This window comes from Cadophora gregata, assembly GCF_030347475.1.
Source record: "Cadophora gregata isolate MNR1 chromosome Unknown scaffold_3, whole genome shotgun sequence".
NCBI classification, from domain to species: Eukaryota; Fungi; Ascomycota; class Leotiomycetes; order Helotiales; family Ploettnerulaceae; genus Cadophora; species Cadophora gregata.
This window is the reverse complement of record NW_026695926.1, coordinates 1,992,287-2,018,389: the sequence shown is the minus strand read 5'-3', so window position 1 is coordinate 2,018,389 and position 26,103 is coordinate 1,992,287. Positions and strand designations below refer to the sequence as shown.

The 26,103-nt window shown below is 48.1% G+C and overlaps 9 protein-coding genes across 13 annotated transcripts; 7 read left to right on the top strand and 2 right to left on the bottom strand.

The window, feature by feature from the left end:
• Window positions 1-331: 331 nt before the first annotated feature.
• On the top strand, window positions 332-1,337 carry ONS95_009199 (uncharacterized protein; the record flags this gene model as incomplete). The annotated part of the gene is made up of 3 exons (XM_058502776.1): window positions 332-617; window positions 671-953; window positions 1,031-1,337. The coding sequence occupies 3 exons, from the start codon at window positions 332-334 to the stop codon at window positions 1,335-1,337; spliced, it is 876 nt and encodes a 291-aa protein (XP_058361705.1).
• Window positions 1,338-1,724: 387 nt separating this feature from the next.
• Window positions 1,725-2,465, top strand: ONS95_009198 (uncharacterized protein; the record flags this gene model as incomplete). Its single annotated transcript, XM_058502775.1, has 1 exon — window positions 1,725-2,465. One exon carries the CDS (start codon window positions 1,725-1,727, stop codon window positions 2,463-2,465), a length of 741 nt encoding a protein of 246 aa, XP_058361704.1.
• A 1,158-nt stretch (window positions 2,466-3,623) lies between these two features.
• ONS95_009197 (uncharacterized protein) lies at window positions 3,624-6,268 on the top strand. Of its 2 annotated transcripts, none has more exons than XM_058502774.1 (3): window positions 3,624-3,908; window positions 3,970-4,643; window positions 4,690-6,268. In XM_058502774.1, exons 2-3 carry the CDS (start codon window positions 4,200-4,202, stop codon window positions 5,794-5,796), a joined length of 1,551 nt encoding a protein of 516 aa, XP_058361703.1. In that variant the 5' UTR covers window positions 3,624-3,908; window positions 3,970-4,199; the 3' UTR covers window positions 5,797-6,268. The 2 variants fall into 2 exon arrangements, with proteins under 2 accessions (XP_058361703.1, XP_058361702.1); XM_058502773.1 differs by having other exon boundaries at window positions 3,624-4,643; window positions 4,690-5,557; window positions 5,607-6,268.
• A 156-nt stretch (window positions 6,269-6,424) lies between these two features.
• ONS95_009195 (uncharacterized protein) lies at window positions 6,425-10,384 on the bottom strand. Of its 2 annotated transcripts, XM_058502770.1 has the most exons (5): window positions 9,937-10,384; window positions 9,744-9,883; window positions 8,742-9,696; window positions 8,273-8,696; window positions 6,425-8,226 (listed from the first exon to the last, which is right to left on the bottom strand). In XM_058502770.1, the coding sequence occupies exons 1-5, from the start codon at window positions 10,097-10,099 to the stop codon at window positions 7,773-7,775; spliced, it is 2,136 nt and encodes a 711-aa protein (XP_058361699.1). In that variant the 5' UTR covers window positions 10,100-10,384; the 3' UTR covers window positions 6,425-7,772. The 2 variants fall into 2 exon arrangements, with proteins under 2 accessions (XP_058361699.1, XP_058361700.1); XM_058502771.1 differs by having other exon boundaries at window positions 9,744-10,384.
• On the top strand, window positions 6,676-7,611 carry ONS95_009196 (uncharacterized protein; the record flags this gene model as incomplete). Its single annotated transcript, XM_058502772.1, has 1 exon — window positions 6,676-7,611. The coding sequence occupies one exon, from the start codon at window positions 6,676-6,678 to the stop codon at window positions 7,609-7,611; it is 936 nt and encodes a 311-aa protein (XP_058361701.1).
• A 104-nt stretch (window positions 10,385-10,488) lies between the features above and the next one.
• On the top strand, window positions 10,489-12,478 carry SRP1 (Importin alpha subunit (Karyopherin alpha subunit) (Serine-rich RNA polymerase I suppressor protein); the record flags this gene model as incomplete). Its single annotated transcript, XM_058502769.1, has 3 exons — window positions 10,489-10,725; window positions 11,007-11,516; window positions 11,567-12,478. The coding sequence occupies 3 exons, from the start codon at window positions 10,489-10,491 to the stop codon at window positions 12,476-12,478; spliced, it is 1,659 nt and encodes a 552-aa protein (XP_058361698.1).
• A 3,255-nt stretch (window positions 12,479-15,733) lies between these two features.
• ONS95_009193 (uncharacterized protein) lies at window positions 15,734-19,303 on the top strand. Of its 2 annotated transcripts, none has more exons than XM_058502767.1 (9): window positions 15,734-16,553; window positions 16,629-16,743; window positions 16,796-17,281; window positions 17,329-17,812; window positions 17,863-17,955; window positions 18,014-18,144; window positions 18,199-18,327; window positions 18,386-18,699; window positions 18,792-19,303. In XM_058502767.1, exons 3-9 carry the CDS (start codon window positions 17,105-17,107, stop codon window positions 19,093-19,095), a joined length of 1,632 nt encoding a protein of 543 aa, XP_058361696.1. In that variant the 5' UTR covers window positions 15,734-16,553; window positions 16,629-16,743; window positions 16,796-17,104; the 3' UTR covers window positions 19,096-19,303. The 2 variants fall into 2 exon arrangements, with proteins under 2 accessions (XP_058361696.1, XP_058361697.1); XM_058502768.1 differs by having other exon boundaries at window positions 16,629-16,971; window positions 17,021-17,281.
• A 1,031-nt stretch (window positions 19,304-20,334) lies between these two features.
• ONS95_009192 (uncharacterized protein) lies at window positions 20,335-22,036 on the bottom strand. The gene is made up of 5 exons (XM_058502766.1): window positions 21,531-22,036; window positions 21,360-21,473; window positions 21,288-21,304; window positions 21,087-21,237; window positions 20,335-21,037 (listed from the first exon to the last, which is right to left on the bottom strand). Exons 1-5 carry the CDS (start codon window positions 21,717-21,719, stop codon window positions 20,396-20,398), a joined length of 1,113 nt encoding a protein of 370 aa, XP_058361695.1. The 5' UTR covers window positions 21,720-22,036; the 3' UTR covers window positions 20,335-20,395.
• A 190-nt stretch (window positions 22,037-22,226) lies between these two features.
• On the top strand, window positions 22,227-26,089 carry ONS95_009191 (uncharacterized protein). Of its 2 annotated transcripts, none has more exons than XM_058502764.1 (6): window positions 22,227-22,615; window positions 23,115-23,151; window positions 23,202-23,536; window positions 23,588-23,685; window positions 23,735-25,197; window positions 25,249-26,089. In XM_058502764.1, the coding sequence occupies exons 1-6, from the start codon at window positions 22,609-22,611 to the stop codon at window positions 25,532-25,534; spliced, it is 2,226 nt and encodes a 741-aa protein (XP_058361693.1). In that variant the 5' UTR covers window positions 22,227-22,608; the 3' UTR covers window positions 25,535-26,089. The 2 variants fall into 2 exon arrangements, with proteins under 2 accessions (XP_058361693.1, XP_058361694.1); XM_058502765.1 differs by having other exon boundaries at window positions 22,227-23,151; window positions 25,249-25,648; window positions 25,700-25,910.
• The last annotated feature ends 14 nt before the right edge of the window (window positions 26,090-26,103 follow it).

The window sequence follows — 26,103 nt, the reverse complement described above, 5'->3', positions numbered from 1 at the left end:
CAGTATTCAAATGGTTGTTGACGAGAACTTGAGGTTGTTTAATGCAGCGTTCGTTCAGCTGGACCACAAGTGGCGCTCAACCCTGAACATGACTGGCTGCAGATCCAGGATGAGACAGGCACAGCCACTACAGCAAACATCCTTAAGGAAAAGATTTTAAACTTTAGCTATGAACAGTACTCCAGTATCTGCTTACCTTGAGCCACTTTCCGGAGAATGACCTTTCATGAATTCGCCAAGTGCCTCTGCTTCGACAAATTCGCTTCGACTAGTTCGGCCATCGCCCACTCTCGTCAGTGGGCAACAAAGAAGTTAATTTCGTCAAACTATGATGGATATGACAAGCGATCGATGTTCAACGTGCCAGAGAAGTAACGCAAGCCTAGAGCCTGTGGCCAAACCAAGCGAGGTTCGAGAAGTTAGTCTCCGCAGCCTTCAAACCTCTGCGGTGAATTGCAAGATATGTGCTTTCGTGCAAGACGTTCTTTCATTGGATCATACTACCCCGAGTATTACGGATGTGTCGTACGAACCCTCAAGAATTAAAATAGAAGGCGGAGGTCTGAGGTTCACAGGTCAGTGGCAAGGAGCATTAGTGATCGAGATATACAAAGCTGGTAAGTCTTCTTTCTTCATAGTGAAAGCAACTCATTTGAATGACGATAATTAGAGATACAGCCGAATCTGCCAAAACCGAAAGAGGTATCACAGAAATTGTCGTGTAACGATGCTGCTGGAATCATTGCAGAATGGATGGCTGCTTGTGAAAGCTATGTCGAGTGCCAAGATCCGGTCTCGAATAAAAAATACAACTATACAGGAACAAGACACGTCAGACTCCATATTACTAATGTTGAGATTGACCTGCACTCATCATACCTGAAGAGACTTATTTGGCTGGGACCCAACCTTGAGTTCGCTCGCTTGGTACCATTCCCTCCTGATGTTGTTCAGTATGCCGCATTGAGTTACTGTTTTGTTGTCCATCTACTTCCAGCTTCAGTATACTGATGAAGCTATCTTATACCAGCTGGGGTAGAGCACGAGATGGAGACCACATCTTCAAAACAGATGACTCAACAAAGTTGCAATTCGAGTCTTCCATTCCTCTGCAAGACGTTCCCCGAACCTTGAAAGATGCCTTTTACTTGACGAACAAGCTCGGCCTGGATTATCTTTGGGTGGATGCACTCTGCATCGTCCAAGGTAACCAGGAGGAGTGGGAGCAAGAGTCAGCAAAAATGGGACTCATCTACTCTAAGTCAAGGATTGTTCTTTCATCTACGCAATCCTCCAGCGTCAACGATGGGGTATTCATGCCCCGATCAACAATATGATTATCTCAGGACATCGCTAGTCCAGATGGCTCAATGCATGCTCGGAGGAACATGAATCACGAGATTATTACATCATGCAGAACAAAATCCAACAAATGGTGGGAAGCGAACATCAACAACACTTTCCCTGTACTTTCCAGAGGATGGTGTTTCCAGGAACGCATGCTAGCAACTCGGATTGTACATTTCACTTCTACAGAATTAGTATGGGAATGCTAGAAGTGTCGAAAATGCGAATGTGGTATTGTCCAGAGCCATCTGTACCCCGCCAAGAACAACATTTCTTCAGCTTTTCGAATATGCTTGGAGCAGGATGTCGGCGAGACGGGGATCAGACAGATATGGCACGAGATAGTCCGAAGCTACTCTGTGAGGAAACTCACGAATATGAGCGATAAATTGGCAGCACTCTCCGGTATTGCTGCATTGATGAAGAAGAAGACCGGGGATATGTATGCCGCTGGTTTATGGAAGGCGTCATTACCTTTTGACCTATTGTGGAGATGCGATCAGACTGGTGATTTGAAGACCAAGAAGGAACGCTTGCCATCCTGGTCCTGGATATCAGTTGATGGCGCTGTCAAATGGCCAGTTTCGCAAGAACCGGATCCAGCACAACCGCTCCAATACGTGACATCTACAACATATTTCGAATGTGGAGCCCTCGGTACCGAAGTCTGTAAGATTGTATGTGAAATAGCTGGCCAAAATGAGTTCGGACCGGTAGCTTCTGGGAGAATAGTCCTGAGAACGAAATTGATCGACGCCACAATTCAATGTCTTTCTGAAAATGATTGGTATGACATGTACGAAACTCAATTGGCGGTCAAAGTCGAAAATCTGGACCTGGCGCCGTTCTGGCCTGACATCAGCATGACTGGCCCACGAGTGAGTGGAAAAAATGGAGTGGCAACCGAGTCATTCTTTTTGATGCAGATCATGGAGCCTGGAGAAGCACTCTGGACTTGGGAAGAAGCTTTGGTCGTGAAACAAATGAACGGAACAACGGATGAGTTTGAGCGGGTCGGTGTCGCAGCTAATGTTTTCACAGTCACCAGAAACGAGTGGATAACTTCAAGCAGCTGGTTCGGAAATGTTATTGATGCTCGTGAGGTGGTACTGGTGTAGCTTTGGAGGGACTGATGCAACAATGGAAATTCACAGACAGCTCTGCTTCTCATCAACTCTTGCAAGAATGCGATGCATTCAGTCTTAAATCTCATTCGCAATCCAAGATTGACCAAATAGTTCATTTACCTCTCGAATTTTGCGCCATGGCCGCGGTCAACGAAGTAGATACTTGTAGAAGATCCCACAGCTCGTACCAAATGCCAAAAATTTCAGATTTTATGTCTTCTTTGGTGTCTACTACTTGATCGTCGGTTCGTCTCTATAGGAGCACCACAGTTTCTCACCTGCCAGGGGCCTGGAGCATCTTGTTCATGGTTTATACAGCGGCACTCCACATCTGTGTAGTCCACAAATTGCCCTTACAAAATTTGTCACCCAAGGCAGACTTCGGCTTTGCCAAAGATAGCTTTTCCCCGCTCCATAGTCGATGCAAATCCTGCACGCAGCGTACCGAAGACATACTGAAGTGTCCGGATACTTGCTTTTTCTTCCATGTTCAATTAGGTCGTTTCGTCGAACTCGAATTGAAATATTTCGATCATCAAATAAGAAGTCAGATCCGGGGCGCACTTTCATGCACCCATACCGTTGGGAGTATATGTTATCGACATATTAGAGAGTGGGCTGAGAACCAGAAATCAATGCTGCCGAAGAGACAACCTGATCAAACGCAACCGAGCATTTGTAACCTTAAATAATGATCTTTCCTCCAACTTTGCAACCTTACAGCGATGCTCTGCTGAACAGTTAATATCTACTTCAGTGTCTTAGTGAGTCGAGGATGGCCACGAATGGGACCAGCCCTGCGATGAAGACACGCCAGAGTCTCCATCAATGCCGAGATGGTCTTCATCGGTACTGACGGCAACACAGAGAACCTTGACGGCTAGTTTAAACTGCTAAATTACCGAGTAAGAAGTTGCTTTGTTAGCTACAGTATGAAGAGCGAAATTCGGATTGGCTCGAGTATTCTATTCTGTACTTGTTTGCGTCAGCATTTTGGCATCTACAATGCGAGGAAGTTGACTGGACGTAACTTTTCTGACGTGCAGGCAATTCCCAGATGGACAGGCAAGATATAGTTCACTCAGCACTACGTATTGAGAATTTCGGATGAAATGGCAGAGCTGGAAAAATTGGGTCTGTCTCCAGCAGGGCATAAATGGCACAGACGAAAATCTGCCCCTGACGTCTCGAAGCGCTAAGCGAGCTCCCGTACGAACCACAAGAGTCTCCAGGATCTCCGTGCGTCTCATTCCCAGACGTTTCAGGACCACCAGGACCTTGTCACTTCCGCTGGCAGGCTCTAATCCGGAGAGCGAGGCAAACCCAGCCACTCAATCATGGCTATGCATAGGGGTCATTCCCAACATCCTGTCTGCACTTCCTCTTTTTTGAGGGAGGCAGGGCATAACCGAGTTCTTGAAATGACGATGTGTTGTGAGTTTCCCCATAAACATGCAGTCGATCACGAAAACTAAGGCTATGCTATACCGTGTAGTGTTTCAGCCGTAGAGAAGCTTCGTAGACTGAACACCATGGTTCCCTCGTCCCTTCTCACTTTCTTTCTCTCTCTCTCTCTCTTTCTCTGCTCTTTCGAACCTTACGCTGTTAATCTAATCAACACGGTCTTTCGAATCATCATTCTTCGGGCTGGACCTTCCAGTTTTTTCTTTCTTTGAGCTGGTACTCCCTTTTTTATTTACGTTCTTTGTAAACACCTTTTTCAATATGAGAATCAGTCTTTTCCAACGCCGCGAGGCAGCATTCGATTCGACCAAGCTGGTTTGGACCAAGGTGCGGAGGCAGAATGATAGTTCCAACGCGGTGACGAACGAGTTGGAAACAGTGGCTCCTCCACAGGAAGAAGATGCCAGTCTACCTAGCGAAGAACCTTCTGCATCTGCTCCTCCTCCACTAGCAGCGCCAGCTATAGCGGACACCGTCACTCCCCCTACGGATACCTTCATTCCTTCGTCTTCAGAAACCATACCAACAGCGACCGAGGCTCTCCGACCGACAGAGATTACACCACCAGCAGACACCATTCCGATCAATACCCCTCTTGCTCTAGCTGAGACCTCAACGCCAGTCCCAAACCCAACACCAGAGGCTTTGATCGAAGATTTACCATCATCATCTGACGTTGCACTTCCACCAACCGAGACTGCCGCTGTAAGTAACGAGGTGGAGTGGTGTATATTTTTGCTGACTCTACAAGTCAACACTTGTACTTGAAACCGCAACTCCATCCATTTCGGTTCCAGAGGCCGTAACACCCCCTCCTGCTGCCGCCGATGAGGCCACCAGCTCAGCTGAGCCAATTACAACCTCGGCACAGCCTGTTGTGGTGCCTTCATCAGCCGCAGTTGATGTTTCTTTGTCGACCACAGCTCCCAGTGCAGGAGATGTTCCCTCATCAGTTGAAAGCTCAGCTCTACCAGTCGAAACACCTCCAAACATCCCCCCACCTGTCTCAACCCCGTCAAAAGTTCCTACTTCAACCCCTGGGACAACTCCCGCGGCGTCAACGCCACCTCCAGAGGCGGTTGCTGCAACTCCCAACATTCAAGGAGGTTCCTCCAGTCCCTCTGTTTCCTTTGACACATCATCTTCAACTACTTCGCCCAACACCTCAGCTTCCTCTCTGCCTGGAGCCCCTGCAGCTGTTGTTGCTGCTAGCACGAGTGAGTCACTGAGCCGCGCGACACCCAAGGCATCTTCCAACGCACCTACAAACGCTCTTTCTTCCAGTGGCTTGAATGGCGCTTCACCAAGCATTCTTGACACGACATCTCAAGCGTCAACATTCCTTACTGTAACATCTTCTACCGCACAACCCACTTCTGTCTCTCCGTCCTTCCAGCGTCTGTCTGCGGTGGCATCGTTTACTCAAGAAGCAGATAGTCTACCAACTGCTGGAGTTGCAAATCTTGGAACTGATACCACCGGCACCAATGCTGGAACCCTCTCTGGCGGAACAGATGTCGATGGGAATCCGATAAATGCCAATGGCATTACGCAAACTTCTCAAGATAAAGTGCAAGCGAGCAAGACTACGGTAATTATCAGCGCTGTCGCTATTGGTGGTAAGTTGTACCATTTGTTAATGGATGAAAACAATCTAATAATCAACAGTTGGATCCATCGCTCTCTTCATCGGCATTGTCTTCCTCATTCGACGCATCATGCGCAAGCGTCGTGTCGGAAAGGCAGAGTCCCCACCCAGTTCGCCACTTCTGACACCAATCGATTCGCCTATGCCTCTGTCTATTGCTCGAAGTATGAGCCAGCGCTCAGGAGGCAACGACTTCTGGGGATTCAGTAACGGCAATACTATCGCAGGGCCCAGAGGAGACAAGGTTGACGACAACTATAGAGGAGTGGCGCCACTAAGCCCTCTTCCTCAAGCAGCTACAAATTATGGAAATAATACAAGCAACGTGAATGATTTTGCAGGCTTCAAGCTGTTTCCGAGTCCGAGCAAAGGAGATGCAAAGGTGCAGCCTAGAGACTTCTAGATACGGCGGAGAAGGGTGAGAGGGTATGACGACACGCAAACAAGATCAGACTTTCGTTTGTAGACCAGATAGGTAGCAGGTAGTGATAATATACGTATCCTCTCCCCCACAATTTTCACCGTCTGATTATGCATTGCCAAGTAAAGAAATTATTCTCAACCCTGCTTGGGAAACACTCGTCTCCACGTAAGTTCGGGTGAGGAAGCCAAAGGTGTTGAGCCGCGTACAACGTTTATATTTGTTAACCAGAAGAAAAAAATTCGAAACTTTCAGTGGCATGTTGAAAGCGTGCAAACGAAATAGGGAAAGTTGTCTGAAAACAGAGATTACCTTAGGCATGCTTGATAATCACCTCCTAACTCCGAAGCGAATTAGGGACTACTGTGCTTTGATTCAACTCCACCCGGATATTTGGTCAAATGAGAAGCCAGAATACCGAGCTAGATTGCAGATGGAAAATTATCTCATTCAATCAGTCAAAATATTGTAGGTTGAGAGAGACGAAGAAATGGATGATCCTCACTATATCTGGAGACGTTGTCAATGACGTAGTATCCACTCTTGCAAAGCAATTAGTAAGAGACTGCTATATATGAACAACTCATCTTCTCAACAAGCGAGCGTAGCATTGTCTATTATCGTCAAAGAACATACTCGAGAACATCCGCCAGTACAGGTATATCAAAATGCTTGCGCTCACAAGTTGTACCGGCAAATTAGGCAAAGCGACTCTTAACGCTATCCTTGAATACAATCTCATCCCTCTCAAAGACCTCGTAATCTGCACCTCATCCAGCACCTCCAATTCGAGATGGGACTACCTCAAAAGCCAGGGCGTCCAAATCCGCTCTTTCAACTTTGACAACCCCTCCCCATCGACCTTCAAAGACTGCACCTCTCTCTACCTCATCTCCACCCCTAACATATCCATGGATTTCAACAACGCACCGCCCGGATCTGGTCGAGAGAAAGCGCATATCGGTGCCATCGAAGCCGCTCGTGAAGCAGGTGTGACCAGTTTCTTTTATACCAGTTTGGCGTTCGGAAGTGATTCCGGTGCTGGTGTCATGAGAGCCCACTTACGCACTGAGGAATTTCTGAAGGACTTGCGAGAGAGAGAGGGTGTGAAAGTCACAGTCATGAGAGAAGGTTTGTATAACGAGAGCTGGCCGCTTTATCTGGGATATTTTGACCCGAAGGGCGATGAGAGAGGTGAGGTGGTTCTTGCTGGCGATGGAAAGATTAGCTGGACAGCGATTAGGGATCTGGGGTTGGCGAGTGCGCTGGTATTGGCGGATGGGAGTGGGAAGTTTGAGGGGAAGACGTTTTATCTGTCGAGGAGGGAGGGGCCGAGGAGCATGAGTGAGATTGCGAGATTAGTGGGCGAGGCAAGGGGGAAAGAGGTTAGTGTGAGGGTCGTGGGCAGAGATGAATATGTGGAAACTTGCATGAAGAGAGGTATTGAGAGGGCGTCGGTTGAGTGGTGGTCCTCGACGTATGCTGCATTGGACAGGGGAGAGTGTTTGATTGATGATCCGACGTTGGACGACTTGTTGACTAGCCGGGGCGTGAAGACTACGGCTGTTGAAGATACAGTGAGGGAAATGCTACAAATACCGTAGCTTGAGCCTGGTGCTAGTATGTCAAAGCTTCATGTCTGCTACAATATGTCTCACGGAAGATCAAAAGAGCCCGCCGCCTCCTGAATGACTTGACATTATTCATCTGGGTTTACCGTGCTCCGCATTCATCCTAGACGCCGCGCCTGGAATTAAGCGCAATATCATAATATATTTGTGCCAAATAAAGCAAAGACTCGCTGCCATCTGCGACCATCTCCAGCATTTGCTTTGGCTGGATCATCCTCGGCCGTCTTGACTCCGTACTGCTGGATGCAGCAGGTGAAGGCTTTGTTTCTCGGCAGAAGATTGCTGAGCTCGCCATCACTTGCAGACGCCCCTGGAGGAAGTACATCACCCATCCCGCGTTTTTTGTCCTTGCCTTTGCCTTTCCAAGTTTTGGACTGGAGCCTGTCGCTTTCTGAGTCGCTATCCACATCAGGCTGTTGCCCGATGTCTCGAGGCGGAGTTGTCGACGACTCAAAAGAAGACGGAAGTAGCGTTTCGACTTTGCTACCATGTAAACGTAAAAGTTCAGATTTCTGCTCCTCAAGGTCTCCCCATAACTTGAAAAGCTGCTCCTTGAGACGAGCGAGTAGATCCGGGTTCCTGCGAAGACTGGCTAAGATCAGCATCATTCTGGGCGTCTGAACACGATACTAACTTGGCTGCATCGTCATCCAAGCCTAGCAAGCCTTGCGCTGCCGAGTTATCGACCAGCAACCAAAGCCGTTTCTCGGGTCTCGTTGGACTGGTATTTGAGCAGGCATCCTCTACCTGCAACCAGAACCTCCATTCCCAGATCTTCTTGGCGAAGCCCTTGCCACTGGTGAACGATCGCATGTCCTCTTCAACGTCTGTGTCCTCTCCTCCGCTGTAATCGGAAAGCATGTCATATTCCGATTCCCGACGCCAAACCGAAAAATCTTCAATCTTCTCTGGAGCGTAATTGACGATGCGAACATTCGCTCGGTATTTTCGCACTGTGAATGGTGACGGATAGCTAGACTCGCCTGGATGTGGAAGAGTTTCTGGCTCCATAATCACTTTCAGGCTTGTAGGAATCTTGTCTGGAAATGAGCAGCGTACTGCTTGACGTTAGCTTAATTCATCGAGTTGACAGAATACCTTGCCATTATCGTTGAGATTCAACTTCTCCGCAAGCTTTTTTTCAGAGGCGGCAGCCTCCTTCTCTGCCGCTGCTCGCTTCTCTCTCCGCCGCTGCTTAGAGTTGAGTTTCACTGGCCTATCGTCCTCTGCCTTACGCTTGTTTCCCAAGCCGTCGTCTTCGCAAAGAATTGCCTTCTTCTGAGCCTCGTGCTTTTTCCAATACTCGAGAGAGCGCTTCATTGCCTCTTTCCACCTGATATCGTTTCCTTCTGGGTCCTCCGATTTCTCCATTATCTGCACTTGGATCTTGCCCTCGAAATTTTGTCGGTCTCCACGCAGGTAGCCTTCCAGAAGTCCACCCATTTTGCCATACTTGATCTGTACGTTTGAAAGCAGCACCCACTGCTTCACCTTGACGTACTCACGAACATATGTTGCATGCTCGTCATACAAATTGAGTTGAATGGACATCTTCCCAAATGGACCTGGCCAGGCTTTTGGGTCTTTTCCACGTGATTTAATGTAACCGTACTCATCGCCGTCTTTGGCGTCGGATGACGCCCCTTCCCCACCCCAAGCATTATTGTAAAATGAGCTATGCGGAGTGTAGTCTGATAGATATAAAGTCATGACGTTCATTGTATCATGAAGTTTGATGACCTGTCCGAGAATATTGTAAAAGTGCTCAGGCTTTACATTTTTTAGGAGGCTGAACTTATCCTTGACTGTCATTGCTTGCATGCTTTTCTCGTGGAACTCGTGATCGGATGGAAGATCCATCTCATTTGATCGGCTTTTCGCCCAGATGGCATAGTTTGTCTCCATGAGACTCGGTTGTCTGAATTTCCCGGGCGGAAATGACTGCCACTGAGCTGTAGGAGAGTTCAAAGCCTTCGTTGGGACCCTTGTAGCAGCCAAGACGTGACATTCGGTCGTCTTGTGGGCGATCAAAGAAATGGCTCCTTGGTACATTTGAGCCTGATCTTGGTTAGCCTAGTAGCCCATAAAGGCTGAGAAGTCCTTACTCTAACATTACGAAGAAGAACTATATCTGCAGGGCCGGATATTGTGGGCATGTTCTCCTCCGGCCAAAAGAAAGATATCTGAATCCCGTAGCTCTCATCTTGTATAGAGTGATCTATAAGCTCAAGGGTGCATTTGAAATCTGGTTCGCACATCAGATGGACCCAAAGGGGTTGACTTGAATCTCCCCCATACCTGTGCCTCGAGTTTGTTTTGGAGGCATGAAGTCTTTCACAAAGCCAACTACGTTGACCGCTACCTTAGCCTTTAGCTGCTCATTTGGAAGATTTCTGATCTCCGCAATGGTGGTGAATCCTGATGGCAAAGGCTCGGACGGAGAAGAGTCCTGGGTACTCATCTTGGGCTGCTTCTTTCACGTGAAGGTTGACAATAGATCATTTCTTCAGGGATATGAAGGGGCCACCACATTCATCATTATCTTGTGATCAGTGCAAAGACGAATGTTTGCCTGCGGCCGGCTTTGAGGTTGCTTGTGCCAGCACTTCACCCAGAAGACGCGACTGTTTTCTTTAGACGCGATACGTCGTGAGCGCCCACCCATTAGTCAGCCGCCTCCACGTGACTCTTATTTCAATCTGATTGAGCTCTTCTCTCGGTATCCCGCTTCGACTCCAACTCACCATCCTCAACTCCAAAAACAACTTCTCCCAGGACCTGATCAACCTCGATTGATCACCCCACCGAGATACTTGAAGATACGAAAATCGCACATCACTAACCGCAAATATGGCTGACCGCTACATCCCCGAGCATCGGCGGACGACGTTCAAGGCAAAGAACACCTTCAAGCCTGAAGAGCTGAGACGCCGCCGCGAGGAACAACAAGTCGAGATTCGCAAAGCCAAGCGTGAGGAGAACTTAGCAAAGAGAAGAGGTATCACTGGTGGAGACGGTTCGCGTCCTGGAGCTTCTTTAGGGGCCGAACCGGACAGTGACGATGATACTGCTCCCACCGAGAGTCAGGTAAGTTGGTCGCACATCTTATCACTTTTTGCACGGCACAGCACGCGCAATAGCCTCGTCGTTCGCATGCCTACATAGTAATTATACATCTGGGTGCCGGCTGCCGTTGTTTTCGCCCTCTGTTTACCCCCCAGTGGGGTAGCCGCGAAAGATTATTTTTCGCTTGTGTTGAAGGGCGGGAGGTGATGGTCCACTCTTCGCAACACCCCAGGAAGACCACTTCCCCACATTCTGTATTATACCTGCTTGCCTGGTCATTATACTGATTCGTTCGTCATTAGTTGAATGAGGACCTTCCCCAAATGGTCGCTGGCGTTTTCTCCGAACAAATCGACCTTCAAATTCAAGCTACTACGAAGTTCAGAAAGCTACTTTCCAAGGAGCGAAACCCACCTATCGAAGAAGTCATCAAAACTGGAGTCGTCAGCAGATTTGTGACCTTCCTCCGATCTCCTCATACCCTGGTACAATTCGAGGCTGCATGGGCTCTTACCAATATTGCCTCTGGTTCAGCACAACAAACACAGGTTGTCATCGAGGCTGGAGCGGTCCCCATATTCGTTGAGCTGCTTGGCAGTCACGAGCCTGATGTTAGAGAGCAGGCTGTCTGGGCTCTGGGAAATATTGCGGGAGATAGCCCTTCATGCCGAGACTACGTTCTGAGCTGCGGTGCCCTCAAGCCTCTCTTGAACCTCTTGGGTGACAGCCGAAAGTTGAGCATGCTCCGCAATGCTACCTGGACCCTTAGCAACTTCTGTCGTGGCAAGACACCGCAGCCAGACTGGAACACCGTGAGCATTCCAACTTGAACTATGTGATGATAAGCTTACACTCTCAGCAGATCTTGCCCGCACTCCCCGTTTTGGCTAAGCTGGTTTATTCCCTGGATGATGAGGTCCTGATCGACGCTTGCTGGGCGATCTCATATCTTTCCGATGGTGCTAACGATAAGATCCAAGCTGTCATCGAAGCTGGCATTCCTCGTCGCCTCGTCGAGTTGCTCATGCACGCATCCACCTCTGTCCAGACCCCTGCCCTTCGCTCCGTTGGCAACATCGTCACCGGTGATGATGTTCAGACCCAAGTCATCATTAACTGCGGTGCTCTTCCCGCTCTTTTGTCACTTTTGAGTTCTGGTAAGGATGGAATCCGCAAGGAGGCATGCTGGACAATCTCGAACGTTACTGCTGGCAACTCTACCCAGATCCAAGCCGTGATTGATGCAAACATCATCCCCCCCCTCATCCACCTTTTGTCTAATGGCGATTTGAAGACTCGCAAGGAAGCTTGTTGGGCTATATCTAATGCCACATCCGGTGGACTTCAAAAGCCGGAGCAAATCCGCTATCTCGTCAACCAGGGCTGCATCAAGCCTCTATGTGACCTCCTTGCCTGCCCAGACAACAAGATTATCCAGGTTGCCCTTGACGGTCTAGAGAATATCTTGAAGGTTGGTGAAATGGACAAGGATGCCGCTGGTGAAGGACAAGAAAGCATCAACAGATATGCCTTGTTCATTGAGGAGTGCCAAGGCATGGAGAAGATCCACGATTGCCAGACGAATGCCAACGAGGAGATCTACATGAAGGCATACAATATGATCGAGAAGTACTTTTCAGACGAGGACGATGTCGCTGAGGCCGAGGACGGTACTACCAAGCCTGACGGTACCTTTGGCTTTGGCACAAACACTGCTCCCCAAGGCGCTGGCTTCAGCTTTGCCAGCCCCAACGGCGATTCGATGGATATGTAAGCTTGCGCTGCGTGCTGCACATCTCCTCTGGCATGCAGAAGCATGCTTTACACCCCTTCGCGCCAATACACCATACGATTTCTAATTCGAATGGCCGAGTACTCGAATTCGATTCACGGCATTCCCATATTTCACCGCCGACAACCCAGTTTTCTACAGCACAGACACAACCCGCGAAAAGGCGCCCCTTTCGGATGTGACCAACTTTAGCGAAAGATTCACCATCATGTATTTCCCTTATGTTCACCACACCCCTGGCACATCACATCGGCGTTGTTTTTCTGAGAATTTTGATTTGGAGTGCGAGACACGGTAGCTTTAAAGCTCCTGATCTCAGTGAGATGAGTATCAAAGATTGCGGTACTTCCTTAGTTTGAGCGAGGTAGCTTGAAAGCTCCTGCTCTGGACGATGCGGACGATGCGGACGGTGATGATGGATGGGTGATGGGGAGCTACACATGGTAATGACTATGTGTTTCAGAGTGCTTCCGAACAATGAAGAAATCCCCAAATTATTTTGCAATGGCCCACGTGAACGTACATCTTCAGCTATTCCGGGGTTGGCATCTCACTGGCTTCTTTGTGAGCATGTCGCCCTAGTCCAATGGCTGGCTGTGGCTTCCAAATGTGCTAAGAATTTAAAGCATGGCTTTACCTCGCCTGAATTCTGCGCTTTGCAAGATCTCTCGCGCCTATCTTCAAGATTCATGGTATTACCACCATAATGACAGTTTTCAAATCGACGTAACATTCCCCCATTTAATATATCTCATATGGTCTCACGCTCCGTCAGTTCACTTTCATAGTCAACATTGCTCTTCGCGATTATAATGAGCTCTGCTATCCTCAACTGCCCTGAACGCCTAAGTAAACGGCGCTTTACGTCCCAAGACTCGCTTACCGTGTTCTATCAGGCACCTCTACCAGATGGAATGAAGATTGAGGCAATTCTTGGCATAGTTCGTCACTCGTTGGCGAGTATGTGTTGGACCTCAGGTAGCTGCTGGGTCTTTGATTTTGACAAAGACAGAGTTGTTGAGGAATGCAAGGTCAGACAAGCTCACATTCAAAGCAAAATAATTGAGGTCGTCCTATGCAAATTTCGGCTGGATTATACAGATTTAGAAATCGAATGCTTCTTCGTGTTTCCGCAACAAGCATCATTGTTTCATTATCTTTACACTGACAGATCGTACTTGCGAGAGCAGCCGGCTGAATTGAAAGAGAAGCTTCCGGGCACTGTCATCAGGTAGCCACAGAAACGCACGATCATTAACAAAACCGTCCTACCTCCATCGCCTCAGCATCGTTGTCTGACACGTAGTGTCATTTGGCTGCTTGTTTCGCCATCCTCAAGGCCACTTTGTCGTTCTTGTCGGCAGACTTCCAACAGAGCCTCAATATCCTTGGCAAAATATGAGGAGAATGGATCCCACGGTTTCAGCCCGCATCTATTCCTCGCCTTCTCCAATGATTTGGTGCGATCCCAATATATATCTCTATTCCAAATGACATGCACAACCTCACCAGAGCCTGCCAGCCTGACAAGTCTCACATCAGGTATATTCCAGCCACGATGGCCACGATAGGTTGCAGAGATTTGTGCTGCTGATAGCTCTTTTCGAAAGCTGTCTGCTAGGTGAACGAAGAAGCTCTTTCCATTGCTGTCAGTTCCCTCCATGTATCTGAGACTACTGCAATAGTACTTTTTGGTCGCATCGTGCTCAATGGCTGCTTCGTGACCACATCACCATAGTCGAAATCCAGAAATTTCTGCCCATCGCCGTATCCCCGATTGAATTGCGGCTCTGTTGCTAGTAGGAACCTTCCCAGCAGACTGTTCTCCACTACATACATATCCTCAATGATGCCAAACATCTGGACAACATCGTGAGGCAGCTGATGAAATTGACCAGCTCTACTTCCACTAAATGCATGCAATGTTGCCGCGATAGCGACGCTACGGACTCGAAGCATATCGCAGGGAAGTAAGACAGGGCCATTGAAGCTTCCATAGACTATAATCCCGGCTCCACCTGTCAATGAGTTTTTGTTCATTTGCTAATGGACCAGTAACGTAGAGGAAATCGTGCAAGAAGTCAAACCAATTCTGAGGGGCCTGAAACTCAGTTCCAAAAGCCAGCTAGTAACCAATAAGCTACATTACTCGGCGTGACTGGGAAGATGCATGAAGTAGAGCAGGTATGGCAGCATTGCTATCTTGACAACTTTGTTTCTTATGGGAATCGGCCACCTTGAGTTCGACACAGCGAGGTGGGGGAAGAGTACGCTCGAAAACCATAAACCGAAGCTCGAATGTAAAGTCGGGAAAGAAGGAGAAGACTTGGCGTTATGGTAACTTTGATGGGCGGACCCGTTGCATTCTAGGGAAGGCGGCTTTGTATTCTTTGCGAGGACGGCTCGGAGTGATATCTGGCTGATGTGAACTAAATAATGTACGCAAGTTTGCTTCTGAAGAAGAAGTTGCCGGTATGGCACAAATCGCGTTGGTGGCTTGGTGTGATGGGATCGAGTTGCTGTTTAGTGCAGAAAACCAGTCTGAGGTGTTGGCTTCAATGTTTTGCGAATTTCAGAAGTTGGTGAGAGTTTGAGCTTCGCAAAAGAACGGTGCTGTCCCTGCGTCAACTTCACAATTTGTCGAAGCTGGGAAGATCGATGGGAATTTTGGTCTAAAAGTGAGGCTTGTTTTGATGACTCGCTAAGAGCCGAGGAAGAAACTTGCGAAGATTGCCTATTACCTGCCACTGAATGCAGGTGAGGGCATATTTATGCGTATTTATCGCTTCATTGTCCAAGTACTTATGGTGTGCAGGGAGCTAGTCACCTACTGTAGTTTACTTGGCCAGGCTGCCTCTTATTGCTGGCGAACTCTGGACACAAGTCTGTCCAGCTGCAACATGGGCTGCGTGCAAACCTCGAATCATGCTTTGAATACGACAATCAAGAGCAAACCTCATGGCCAGCGAAGATCCTAGTTTTGGAATCTATCTCATCCCGCAGCTCGGAAGCCTTGACAAGTTACTGCTGCATATTCCCAGAGAATGGGAATCCCAAAACGCGACTCGGTCTTACAGTATCAGGCAGCAGCGCACAGAGAAATTGAGACATCGTGGACTCGCGTATGTACCATAGAGAAGAGCATCGAGAAATCGGCTCCATATATATCATGTCATAGGCGACATGGGCAACATGATCCCTCACACCACGTAGGTAGGTGGTTTTGTTTCAGGTGAGGCTGGAAGCCGCTTTGTCATCAAAACTTGGCGCCTACCAACGCCTTTTCCAACTACACCCCTCCAGCCCTCATACCCAACTCGCTTTTCTGGCAACAACGTGACAGTTTCGACTCTGAGCTCTATACAGGCGAAAGAACTATGTAACGATCTACTGAATTGATGAATTCGTGCACCCATTGCCGTTCATTGCGCTCCAATCACGAGATCTTTCGGACATCCAGGGTTTTGCACCGCATCTATGGCGTGCTAGAGTCTAAACAAACGGCATCCATTTCGATGTCAAGACAGTACCCTCCAAAGGTTCGATCGGCATTCTCCAGATGCGCGCATCCATTCAAGGTACCCCGTTTTCAACGAGCTGATTTCTGGAAATCAAGCCTTCGCAGGGGCATGCATGTAAGATGGTTCCAGACCCCCAGGTTTCTCTCTCTACGGCTTGTATCACGCTACTGGCCTATTTCTTTTTCGCTCTCAGAGCCAATCCCTAGTGGCAAAACGCCCGGGTATGCAAGTACCGTGCGGTACAAACAAAGACCGGACTTTTGGCTTCGAATTAGAAATACAAGCCTCAACTTGCGTGATCTTATCTTTAGTCTCGGAGGTCCTGGGTGAAGGCCGGTGCGATGAGAGATCTCACAAGGAGATTTTCCAGACGTCATGGATCTTAGGGACATATATATACCAACTTCCCAGAAACATTACTCTCATTCTGTCTCTTTCCACATGAAGTGACAGCTTGCCCTCCAATACCTTGCATCTCTAGCACATACTGATTCCTGGGTATGGCTGACTCGGCTCCACAAATCCCACTAACTCAAGTAAGTCGTTTTACAATGATCTTTAAAGCTATGAGCATCTTTCAACACATTCCTAGACTGACCTTCGTCTTCCAGGGTGCCGGCTATGGCGTCGTCATTGGTCTTGGGGCACTTTTTGCCTTGGGAATGATTGCAATATCTGAAGTGATGAAGAGGAGAGGAAACGTAGAGAATTCTGAAGAGTTTACTGGTATGTAGACATGTTGATGCTTGGATTTCATGCACTTATAATAGCCTTTCAGTCGCAAAGAGATCCCTTGGAACTGGTCTGACTGCTGCTGGTGTTACCTCATCCTGGACTTGGAGTACAACGCTTCTCTCGTCCGTCACGGTTGCTTACGTGTATGGTGTTGCTGGATCGTTTTTCTACGCAGCATGTAACAGTACGCAAATCATGGTTTTCAGTAACTTAGCCATTGTGAGGTCCCGAACTGAGAAGTCCCTTCTTCTCTGCTGACTAGCAAAAGCAATGTAAACGAAAAGCACCTAATGCTAGAACATTCCTCGAGATCATTCGAGTTCGATACGGCACCACTGCGCACTTCTCTTTCATGTTCTTCAGCTTGGCATCGAATATTCTAGTCGTCTCGTCCATCTTGATTGGAGGGGCTGCTGCTATAGAATCATTGACTGGTATGAGTGTGTATGCAAGTCTTTGGCTGCTCCCACTCAGTGTCTCTGCGTACACAATACGTGGCGGTCTAAGAGCTACCATTTTGACTGATTACGTGGGTCTACTCCAATCATAGCAGACTCCTATGCTGAACTATTCCAGATACATACTGCAATTATCCTCATCATCATTCTCATGTTTTGGTTCAAAGTGTACGCGAGCGGAGATCAGATCGGCTCTCCAGGGAAGATGTGGGACTTGCTCATTGAAGCTGCGAAGCGGAACAATTACTCGGCCCCCACTAAGGATGGCAGCTACCTCACTATACGATCGATAGGTGCTCTCAAGTTTGCGATCCTCAGTATCCTCGAGTACACCGGTGTCGTCTTTCTGGACAACTCCTTCCATCAAAAGGGCATTGCTGCGGACCCTGCTGCTGCCATCCCGGGATACGTTCTTGGAGGGCTGGCATGGTATGCCATGCCGTTTACCTTAGCTACCACAATGGGCATTTTAGCTGTTGCTCTGGAGAACACCACTTCTTTCCCTACGTTCCCGAGACGAATGAATGCACAGGAGATTGGTGCTGGGTTGGCTCTACCATATGCCGCTCAGACAATTGCTGGGAAAGGCGGAGCAGGCGCTGGTAGGTTGTTCCATTAAATCAACGCAATCGTCCGCTAAAATAATGCTTAGTGCTTGTGTTGATGTTTATGAGTTGTACCAGCGCCATTTCTAGTGTCCTAATTGGAACATCGACTGTCCTGTCATACGACGTTTATAAAACATGTACGTTCAAATATCTTTCTGCACTTCAGACCTGGTCGTTTAACCACAGTTCATGTAGATCTCAGACCCAACGCGACAGATGCCCAAGTGCTTCGAGCTGGCCATTGGTGTGTTGCTGGGTTTGCGATGTTTATGGCAGCTTTTGCCACCATGCTTCATGGCGTCAAGATCGACTTGGGTTTTATCTACGTGAGTTTCCTTGACCCGTGATTTGCCCTACAAATACTCACAAGTATCTTGTAGAATATGACAGGCATATTCACAGGTTCGGCGCTACCGGCGCTAGTCGCAACATTCTTCTCCTCCCGTCAAGGTGCTCTAGCAGCCACATCGTCAATCTGGCTCGGCTTCTTCGCCGCCGTGATTACTTGGGTACACCGACACCCATCCCTCTTGAATCATAACATGTAGCTAACCAGTCCCGCCGTAGTTGACACTCGCCAAACGCTTCTCAGGTGAAGTGACCATCGCCTCCGTCGGCGCCACAGACCCCTGTCTCTACGGCTGCATAGCAGGTATCGGTGCCGCTGCCGTGGTCACCATAAGCATCTCGATCTTCCACAACGCAAATTACACATGGGAGAGTCTCGGCGCAATCCGACTCCTTGACGATGAAGGCAATGATCGCGATGTTGCTTACGAGGATCCAACTTATGATCCTGAAAGACTGAAGAAAGCTGCGTATGTTGCGAGGGGAATTACAGTGTTCTTGTTCCTGGCGCTGTTTATCATTTGGCCGTTGACGTAAGTCCTATCATTGCCTCGTTCCTTTTCGATATTCTTCTTTTCTGAAAATAGTAGAGCCAAAGTCTGACACACTACTGACACTCTCCCAGTCTCTACGGCACCGCCTACAAATTCTCCCGCAAATTCTTCACTGGCTGGGTCATCGTCTCCCTTCTCTGGGCATTCTTCTCCTTTTTCAGCGTCACCATCTACCCGATCATTGAAGGCCGCCACTTGCTCCTCTCTTGGGCGAAAGATCTTGTTGGAAAGGGTGGAAAGAGTGGACATAGTGATGAATTTGATCATCACAAGGATAAGCGAACGGCAACATTTGGAGATACAAGTCCGGAGGTGGGGAGCGCAAATGAGAGTCTGAAGGCTGGGGGTATAGGTGTTAGAGAGGAGAAGGCATAGAGTTACAGGGAAGTTGGAAGCGGAGAGTGGCAAATTGAATTGGGCAGGGGACAACTTAACGTGAGGATGTGCCGCCAATAGCGAATTGTTTATTTTGGATCTGCCAAGTTGTGTGTTGCCCACGTCGGTTTAGAAAGAATTGTCTAGAAGTTTGACAGAACAAAAGGGTATCGCTAAGGATAAAATAAAAGTCTCTATGTGTTCGTCATACAACGAGAGCCCCGAAATGTGATATAATCCCCAGCCGGCAACGGGGGGCCTACTCCAAATGCGCGAAATTCTCAAAGGTCAAACCGGCCAAATCATCCGCAAACTCCTGAAGAGAAGAAATGTGAGGTAATTACGACCATTCTATCTACTCTCAGTAGATCCGAAAGATTTCCGCCATATAATCCTTCGGTAATCCAGCACAAGCACTTCCAAAACATGACAGGCGAGAATCCCCAATCTTGCCCGGGATTCCCCAAATCTAGAATCTCGGAATCGATCAACCAGCACCCGTCAACCCAGAAATAAACATATTCGACCTTCCTCAGAACGGTCCGATCCTTGATACTTGCTGCGACGACGATTATCACTCCTGTGTCAGCGAAGACTGGACTCCAGCTTGTATTTTCCAAGGATGATTGGGGGGTGTGGGACGCCGATTTGTTCTCGTGTGAGGCGCTGGGCTTAAGGTTTCGCAAAGATGGAGTGACATCGTACCGTAGGAGACGAATGGTACCGAGACCAAGAAGTCATGGTCCGCTGTGATCCGACAATCTCGAACACTTCTGATGGTAGCGGGAAAAATGCATCTATTAAATAGGATCTCATCCGCTGGTTTCACGTCTAGCGGTTCTGAATTTTTCACGCCAAGAAACCACTTATCAGTATTAAAAAGAGTTGGTAACCCAGATGTAAGAAAGTACTTCAGAATCTGGGGCGTCCACGAGATAGGCGTGTTTGAGATCACAGGTAATGGTGCTAGAGGGTGTGGGTGCTGGCTTGAGGGTGAGAAGTCGGATAGCATGTTCAGAGATTAGAGGTGTGTACTTGTATCTGCTGTCAAAATTATCGGTCGCCATGTACAGATAGAAGATTTTGAGAAAATAATCCAAAATTGTGATAAGAAAAGAGAACGATGAGTGAATGTTCAGCTGGCTGAATGAAAATGAAAGTGTGGTGGTTGCATCAGCACCTGACTTAGAGCCAAACCATCCAAATGATAACGCAGTAAATATGGGTATCGGCACATTGATGACAGCATTCTATTCAGGAACTTCTGATGTACACATCTAATATATGCTCGTTTACATCATCATGCTTGAGTCTTGGTATCCTTGCCGTCGCTATACATGCCAAGGTATGTAGCCTTCAAGCGACTCATCAAATGCTCATCTGCAGTCATTGCATGAACCCCAGTACTGGCGCTGGCATTGGCTCCATTCAACTCCTGTACCATCTTACTGGGGACTGGCTCCAATACAGTTGATCCGACAGGATGCCCAAAATACGCAATGCTGTATCTTTCTTCTCCTCCTCCCTTTCCCTGGTTCGGAAAGATAACTCGATGAACTGTGCTCTTGAAAAGATTGTTGGTCCAGTAACTCAGAAGATCGCCAATGTTTACCAAGATCGGAGGTGAGGGATCGTTTTCTGTACCGGGAGGAAGGACTGGTACTGGTGTCCATGGAGCGTTATTGCTGTAATCCCTTTCACTGTGTGCTTCTTCGCTGGTTGATGGTGGAATAATCTCTAAGCCTGGCTGGCCGGGACGTTGGAAGAGGAGGGTGATTGAACCATAGTCGGAATGCGCTCCCGCTCTGATGTCAACTTCTGGCTCGTAATCTGTTCCTGGAGGAATGGGCGGGTAGTAGAGGAGTCGAAGTGTGCAAAAGCTTTCCTCTTCACTTCGATGCCGACTGGCAAACCAATCTGAACCCCCTTTTCCGTGATCAACCTGCGCGGATATCAGTCGAAGATATACCAAAGAGACTGGGAAAAGCTACCTCAATACCAATGGCAAATAAAGCTAGGATCCTTTCCATGAGGCTATGGCAGTATTTGTGGAAAGTATCTAGCTGCTGCTCGTGAGGCGCGAACGCGGGAGGCAAAGGCTGCTGAGGCTGACCCTTGATGAACTCAGCAAGATTGAAGGCCCTCGTAACTGTAAGTCTTGGGCTTTATACTTGAGTATGAGAAATACATACTCTTTGAAATCACCCATCTGTATGACCGTTAGTGATGACCCTTATAAGAGGGAGGACTGTGGAGCCACATACTCTTTGTGTTTTAGGATCCAGAGTCTCTGCATGCATACCGACCCATCCTCGGTTATTTGTTTGTATTGTGCAGGTCTTCTTCTCCTCTATTGGTGACTTGAAAAAGCTTTTTGACTTGGCGAGGGTATATCAGTTGTATGTATGATGTGGTGAGTACTTGTGAAACCTCACCAGTTGAAAGACATCTTCAATCACGTTCACAGGGATATCTTTCCCTTCGTTCTTAACATAGACAAAGCCATATGTAGCTGCTGCGTCGACAAGCTGCTTTGCAACTTCTGATTCTGGAAGGCTCCCTGATATATCGATGACAGGAATTTGACCATTTGATCCAGCAGTTTTGCCGTGAGAGATCGCCATGATCTATCGGAAATAAACGAAGGCTGTGAAGAATGTAGCAAACGGCTGATTGTGTACAGTTGAATCTGAGGAAGTCAGACTTATTGTAGAGCGATGCGATCCCCCACTCTCTCCATTCACTCAAGTAGATTTCACGAGATGTGAGGCTTGGAGCTTGAGAATTGTGTTTGATAGATTCTTGGAGCGTACACCCTTTCGCTTTCAGGCTTTCTGCGTCGCGTTCTGGTACCACGATCGTCTAAGTCTGTGTCGATGCAAGTCCCTCCACAAGAATTATCTTCTGCTTTTATTGCCGATCCCAAGATACTCGACTCGACTCGACTCGACTCCGGCTCGAGTCCGGATGCAGGGCATGCGAGATGGTGCCAAGAAGGCACATCACGTGAAAAAGGTTAATTTAGATATCCTACCTTACCTACCTAGGTAAGTTCGATAGACCCCTGCTCGGTACCTGGCGAGCATACGGGAGCTACGACCATGCCACGAACCATCCCCGGACTTTGGACATTGAAAGGAAAGCAGCTCACCTCACCCTCACCCTTACCCTTCTAGACCTACAGTCCCTCGCAACACCGAGTCTCGCAATAGACATCTCTTCGATTCGACTAACCTCTCACCTCTGCCGCACTCGGTCGCATCGCATCTACATCTACATCTACATCCGAAGTGCTGCGCAATTTGAGACTTCGATTCCAAAATCCAGCTGCTTCAACGTCTTGCGATCGCTCCTTCTCCCTCCCCTTCCACTCCACTGCCCGAACTCGACGAACTCGAACCTCTAAGGTAACCTCGACCCGCATTTGGATCGCCAGTACCAAGTTGCAAAGGGAAAGCACGTTCTACATACCATATCCGCCTGCCCAGCTGAAAGGCTGCGCTCTGAGTCAAGATGCCTCGTAAGTTCACATTTCACGCTTCATTCATCATCACTTCTACAGAACAACCAACCGCGCATCAGCAAGATGGGATCCGAGACATACCACATATACGACGCATCAAACATGTACCGGGGTAGTTACAACATGGCGAGCAGTGGTGAGGTCTGGTACGCACCCCAGGCTGCACCAATGGACCCTACAAGAGCCTTGTCTCGACGACAAGCACATCTCTCGTCCCAAGATTATCACTCGGGGCTGGACACTATCAACGAATATGCTCCAGCCCATGGTCTCATGAGAGCATACTCCAACGCTCCGCCTCGTACCAAGAACTTCGTTGCACCAACACACCCTCAAATGATAGAGGTCTTCCCTGCTTCGAGCAATGATGGTGTCAGACACGCAGACGAAGGCACACCCCTCATGGAAGATATTTACACAGCTGTTGATAGTCTTGCACCTAATGACACCGAAATCGGATCGAATTGGCCATATGCTAACAGCAAATTTTGTCCAGTCCAAGATGCAGACTTCAGCGTTAATTCAGACGCATAGTAAGTCGCACTTCAGTTTGTGATTTGTGCTCAGGACTAATTTGCTATAGTTCAATGCCATTTTCGGAGCTGAAAGATGCTGTCATTGGTGTCGAAGCAACATCATACCTCCAACACATGATCGACGGCCAGCCTGCTCACGAACCTCTCCTCGCAGCACTCGGTGGAGATCCAATAGCATTGAAGCACCATATTGGGAATGATTTGGATAGATGGAGCGAGAACAAAATGCGGCCTTTCTTTGTATTTGATGGACAATCGGTTGTTGGTAAGGACGAAATGGCGCTGAAAAATGCTAGAGCGGCTCTCGCAAAGACGCAAAAAGCATGGGAACTGTACAGCAATAACCACCCCGAAGAGGCCGTGAAGACCTTTGGTGCTTCTGGTACGTATGATGTAGAATCAAGTGGCTGGCCTCCAGACTAACCTCCAACAGGCGCCGTACGAGCACAAGACTTGTACCATATTCTTCAAGAAGTCCTAGCTGAGAGAGGGTTGGACTTTCAGATCGCGCCATTCAGCGCATGTGCCCAGGTAGTCCAGAATTAGCCCCTTTCTTTCATCTCTGCTAAACGTTCCCTAGCTTGCCTACCTTGACACACTTGAAGAACAATTTATTGATGGCATTATGGGTTCGAAAGAGCTGCTCCTCTACGAGATCAATGATGCAATTATCCATCCTCCAACCTCTAGTAACTGGGAAGAAAAGTGCTTTTACGGCATCATCAAGTCCGAATTACTAACAAAACTTAACGTTGTCGCGAATCCAGAAATGTTTCATGATGCACTTCTCTTGGTTGGCACCTCATTTTTACCGCCATTTCCTCCTCTCCAAGTCGAAGGCATTATTTCTTCGCAACCGTATACACTCACAGACGCAATCAACCTCTTGCGGACATCCAATAGATCAGTGACAAGCACCTGCAGTACTTTCCAGGACGTTCTCGATAAGCATGATCAGAACTGGTTGACAAAGTACCGGAAGGCAAAGATGAGCGTGAAGCATTGCTGCACAGTTACCACAGACGGTCTTGTTCATATTCGAGACTGGGACAACCTCTCAGCCGATAACTCGGAATATCTAGGCTTACAGATGCCTTCCGAGCTCTATCATTACCTCTCCAAAGCTCTGATTGGACCAAGAATCATCAATTGCTTTGTGCACTTGAAGTGGCATATTTTCCCGACCTTGGATGGAGTTGTCTCGGATGAGTATAAGAAGCTGGTTACCCAGTCACTACTCCCTTTGAAGGAGACCACTGCTGCCCTGGTTTCTTCGCGCATCGCTCGAGCAACACAATTCAAAGATATCGAGATGATATTCTGGTTTGACGAGAACCTCAAAAAGACTCTTGTCCATCGAAACATGCAGCCTCAAACCAACCAGCAGACTGATTCATGGGGAGTGAAGGATGCACAGCTTAAAACTCAAGCAACAGCGACCGGAACATCTCCTGTAACTCTATCATTTGCCCTCCTCTCGCTACAATCGAAGGATTTCCCCGCTACAACTATCTATGCCGCACCGGCTAAAGGCCACATAACCGGTATCAACTCGAAGACAGAGCTTCAGTCGAATGTGCTCTGGCGTTTTCTCCATCTCAGAGGGTACATCAACGACCAACATCAATTGACCAGTTGGGGTAAAGCCTTGGCAACGACTTTGAAAGCAATTGGACCTTCTGTAAAGGCCTACAATGATGTTCACCACCTCGAAGAGGCTGCATTTCTCGCCTTCGAGCTTCTTTCCTTCGATAATCTCAATTCGCGCAACCGTCACTCGGAACTAATCGGTGCGCCTCTTCGTGGATCTGATGACGATAAGGCAAATTGTATATTGATAGGGCGCACGTCGTGTCTTCTCAAGCTCCGTCACCAAAACCTTGGTTACACTGGGCCACTCAGCAAGAATTTCCTGTCGTTCCATTCGATCATTAAAGAAGTCCGCGAGACCGACAGAGACCTCTTGGAAGGTGTTCTTGCGTCGTTGCTTCTCAACGGGCAAGGGGAACGCCCCCGGGACGACTGCGATGGGCTAGGACGAAGGTATGTTGAACGGTGCGTGCAATATCATCATCACTTGGCTAACAGTTATAGTCTGCCTTTCTCCAAGGACATCGACACCAGTCTCGGAATCGCAGTTAAAACTTATCTCGATGACTTCTTCAAGGCCGAATGGACCCCAGAAGAACGCGAAGCCAACAAGGCAGAATACATCAAGAAGTACCTCCCACACAGCGTCAACTTCCCCGAAGACTTGGATGTTGCCTTCAAGTTCTTCGATGCAGTCTATGAAGGTGTATCAACTCTGGGCAAAGAGATCAACGAGGCAGACAAGAAGGTCTGGGATAATGCGTATGCGTACCTGGCCAAGCGGCGATAGATGGTTTTGGGGGTTGGGCGATAGTAATTCTGGCTGAATGCTTGGCTTCCTTGACATTCTTGTATCCTCGGCAGCATGGATTCTACGACAGTATGCTTAATCTTAGGTATATTGGTAAGGATGCCTCTGGATAGCCTGGGGTCACTACTCATATATAGGAAGCAGAATATATTACGTCAACCCATTACTGTAATGCTTTGGTGTTCCATCGAGACGTTGCGACGGGCGAGCATAATTAACAGTAACCATTGGAAGGAAACTCATTCAGTGAATACCCCGGTGCAGACAACATGTGCAGAGATTGGTTGCCTACAACCAGGTGTATGCAAAAGTGCTTTATTGCGCGTGTACCTTGGCCCCATGTGACAGGCTGAACGACTCGTAGTTGCACTGGGAGCTCGGAGCTCTTGGCACTTTTAGCGAGTGTTTGTTGACTTTTGAGAATGAGACATCGCATGGCAGCGAAGCATTTGCAATATTTGGACTTCGAGTAGGACTTTCATGTACATTCTGTTTAATTCGTAATGGTCCTTACTTTCTTTCAATGTATCCAGAGAGCATATTTTCAT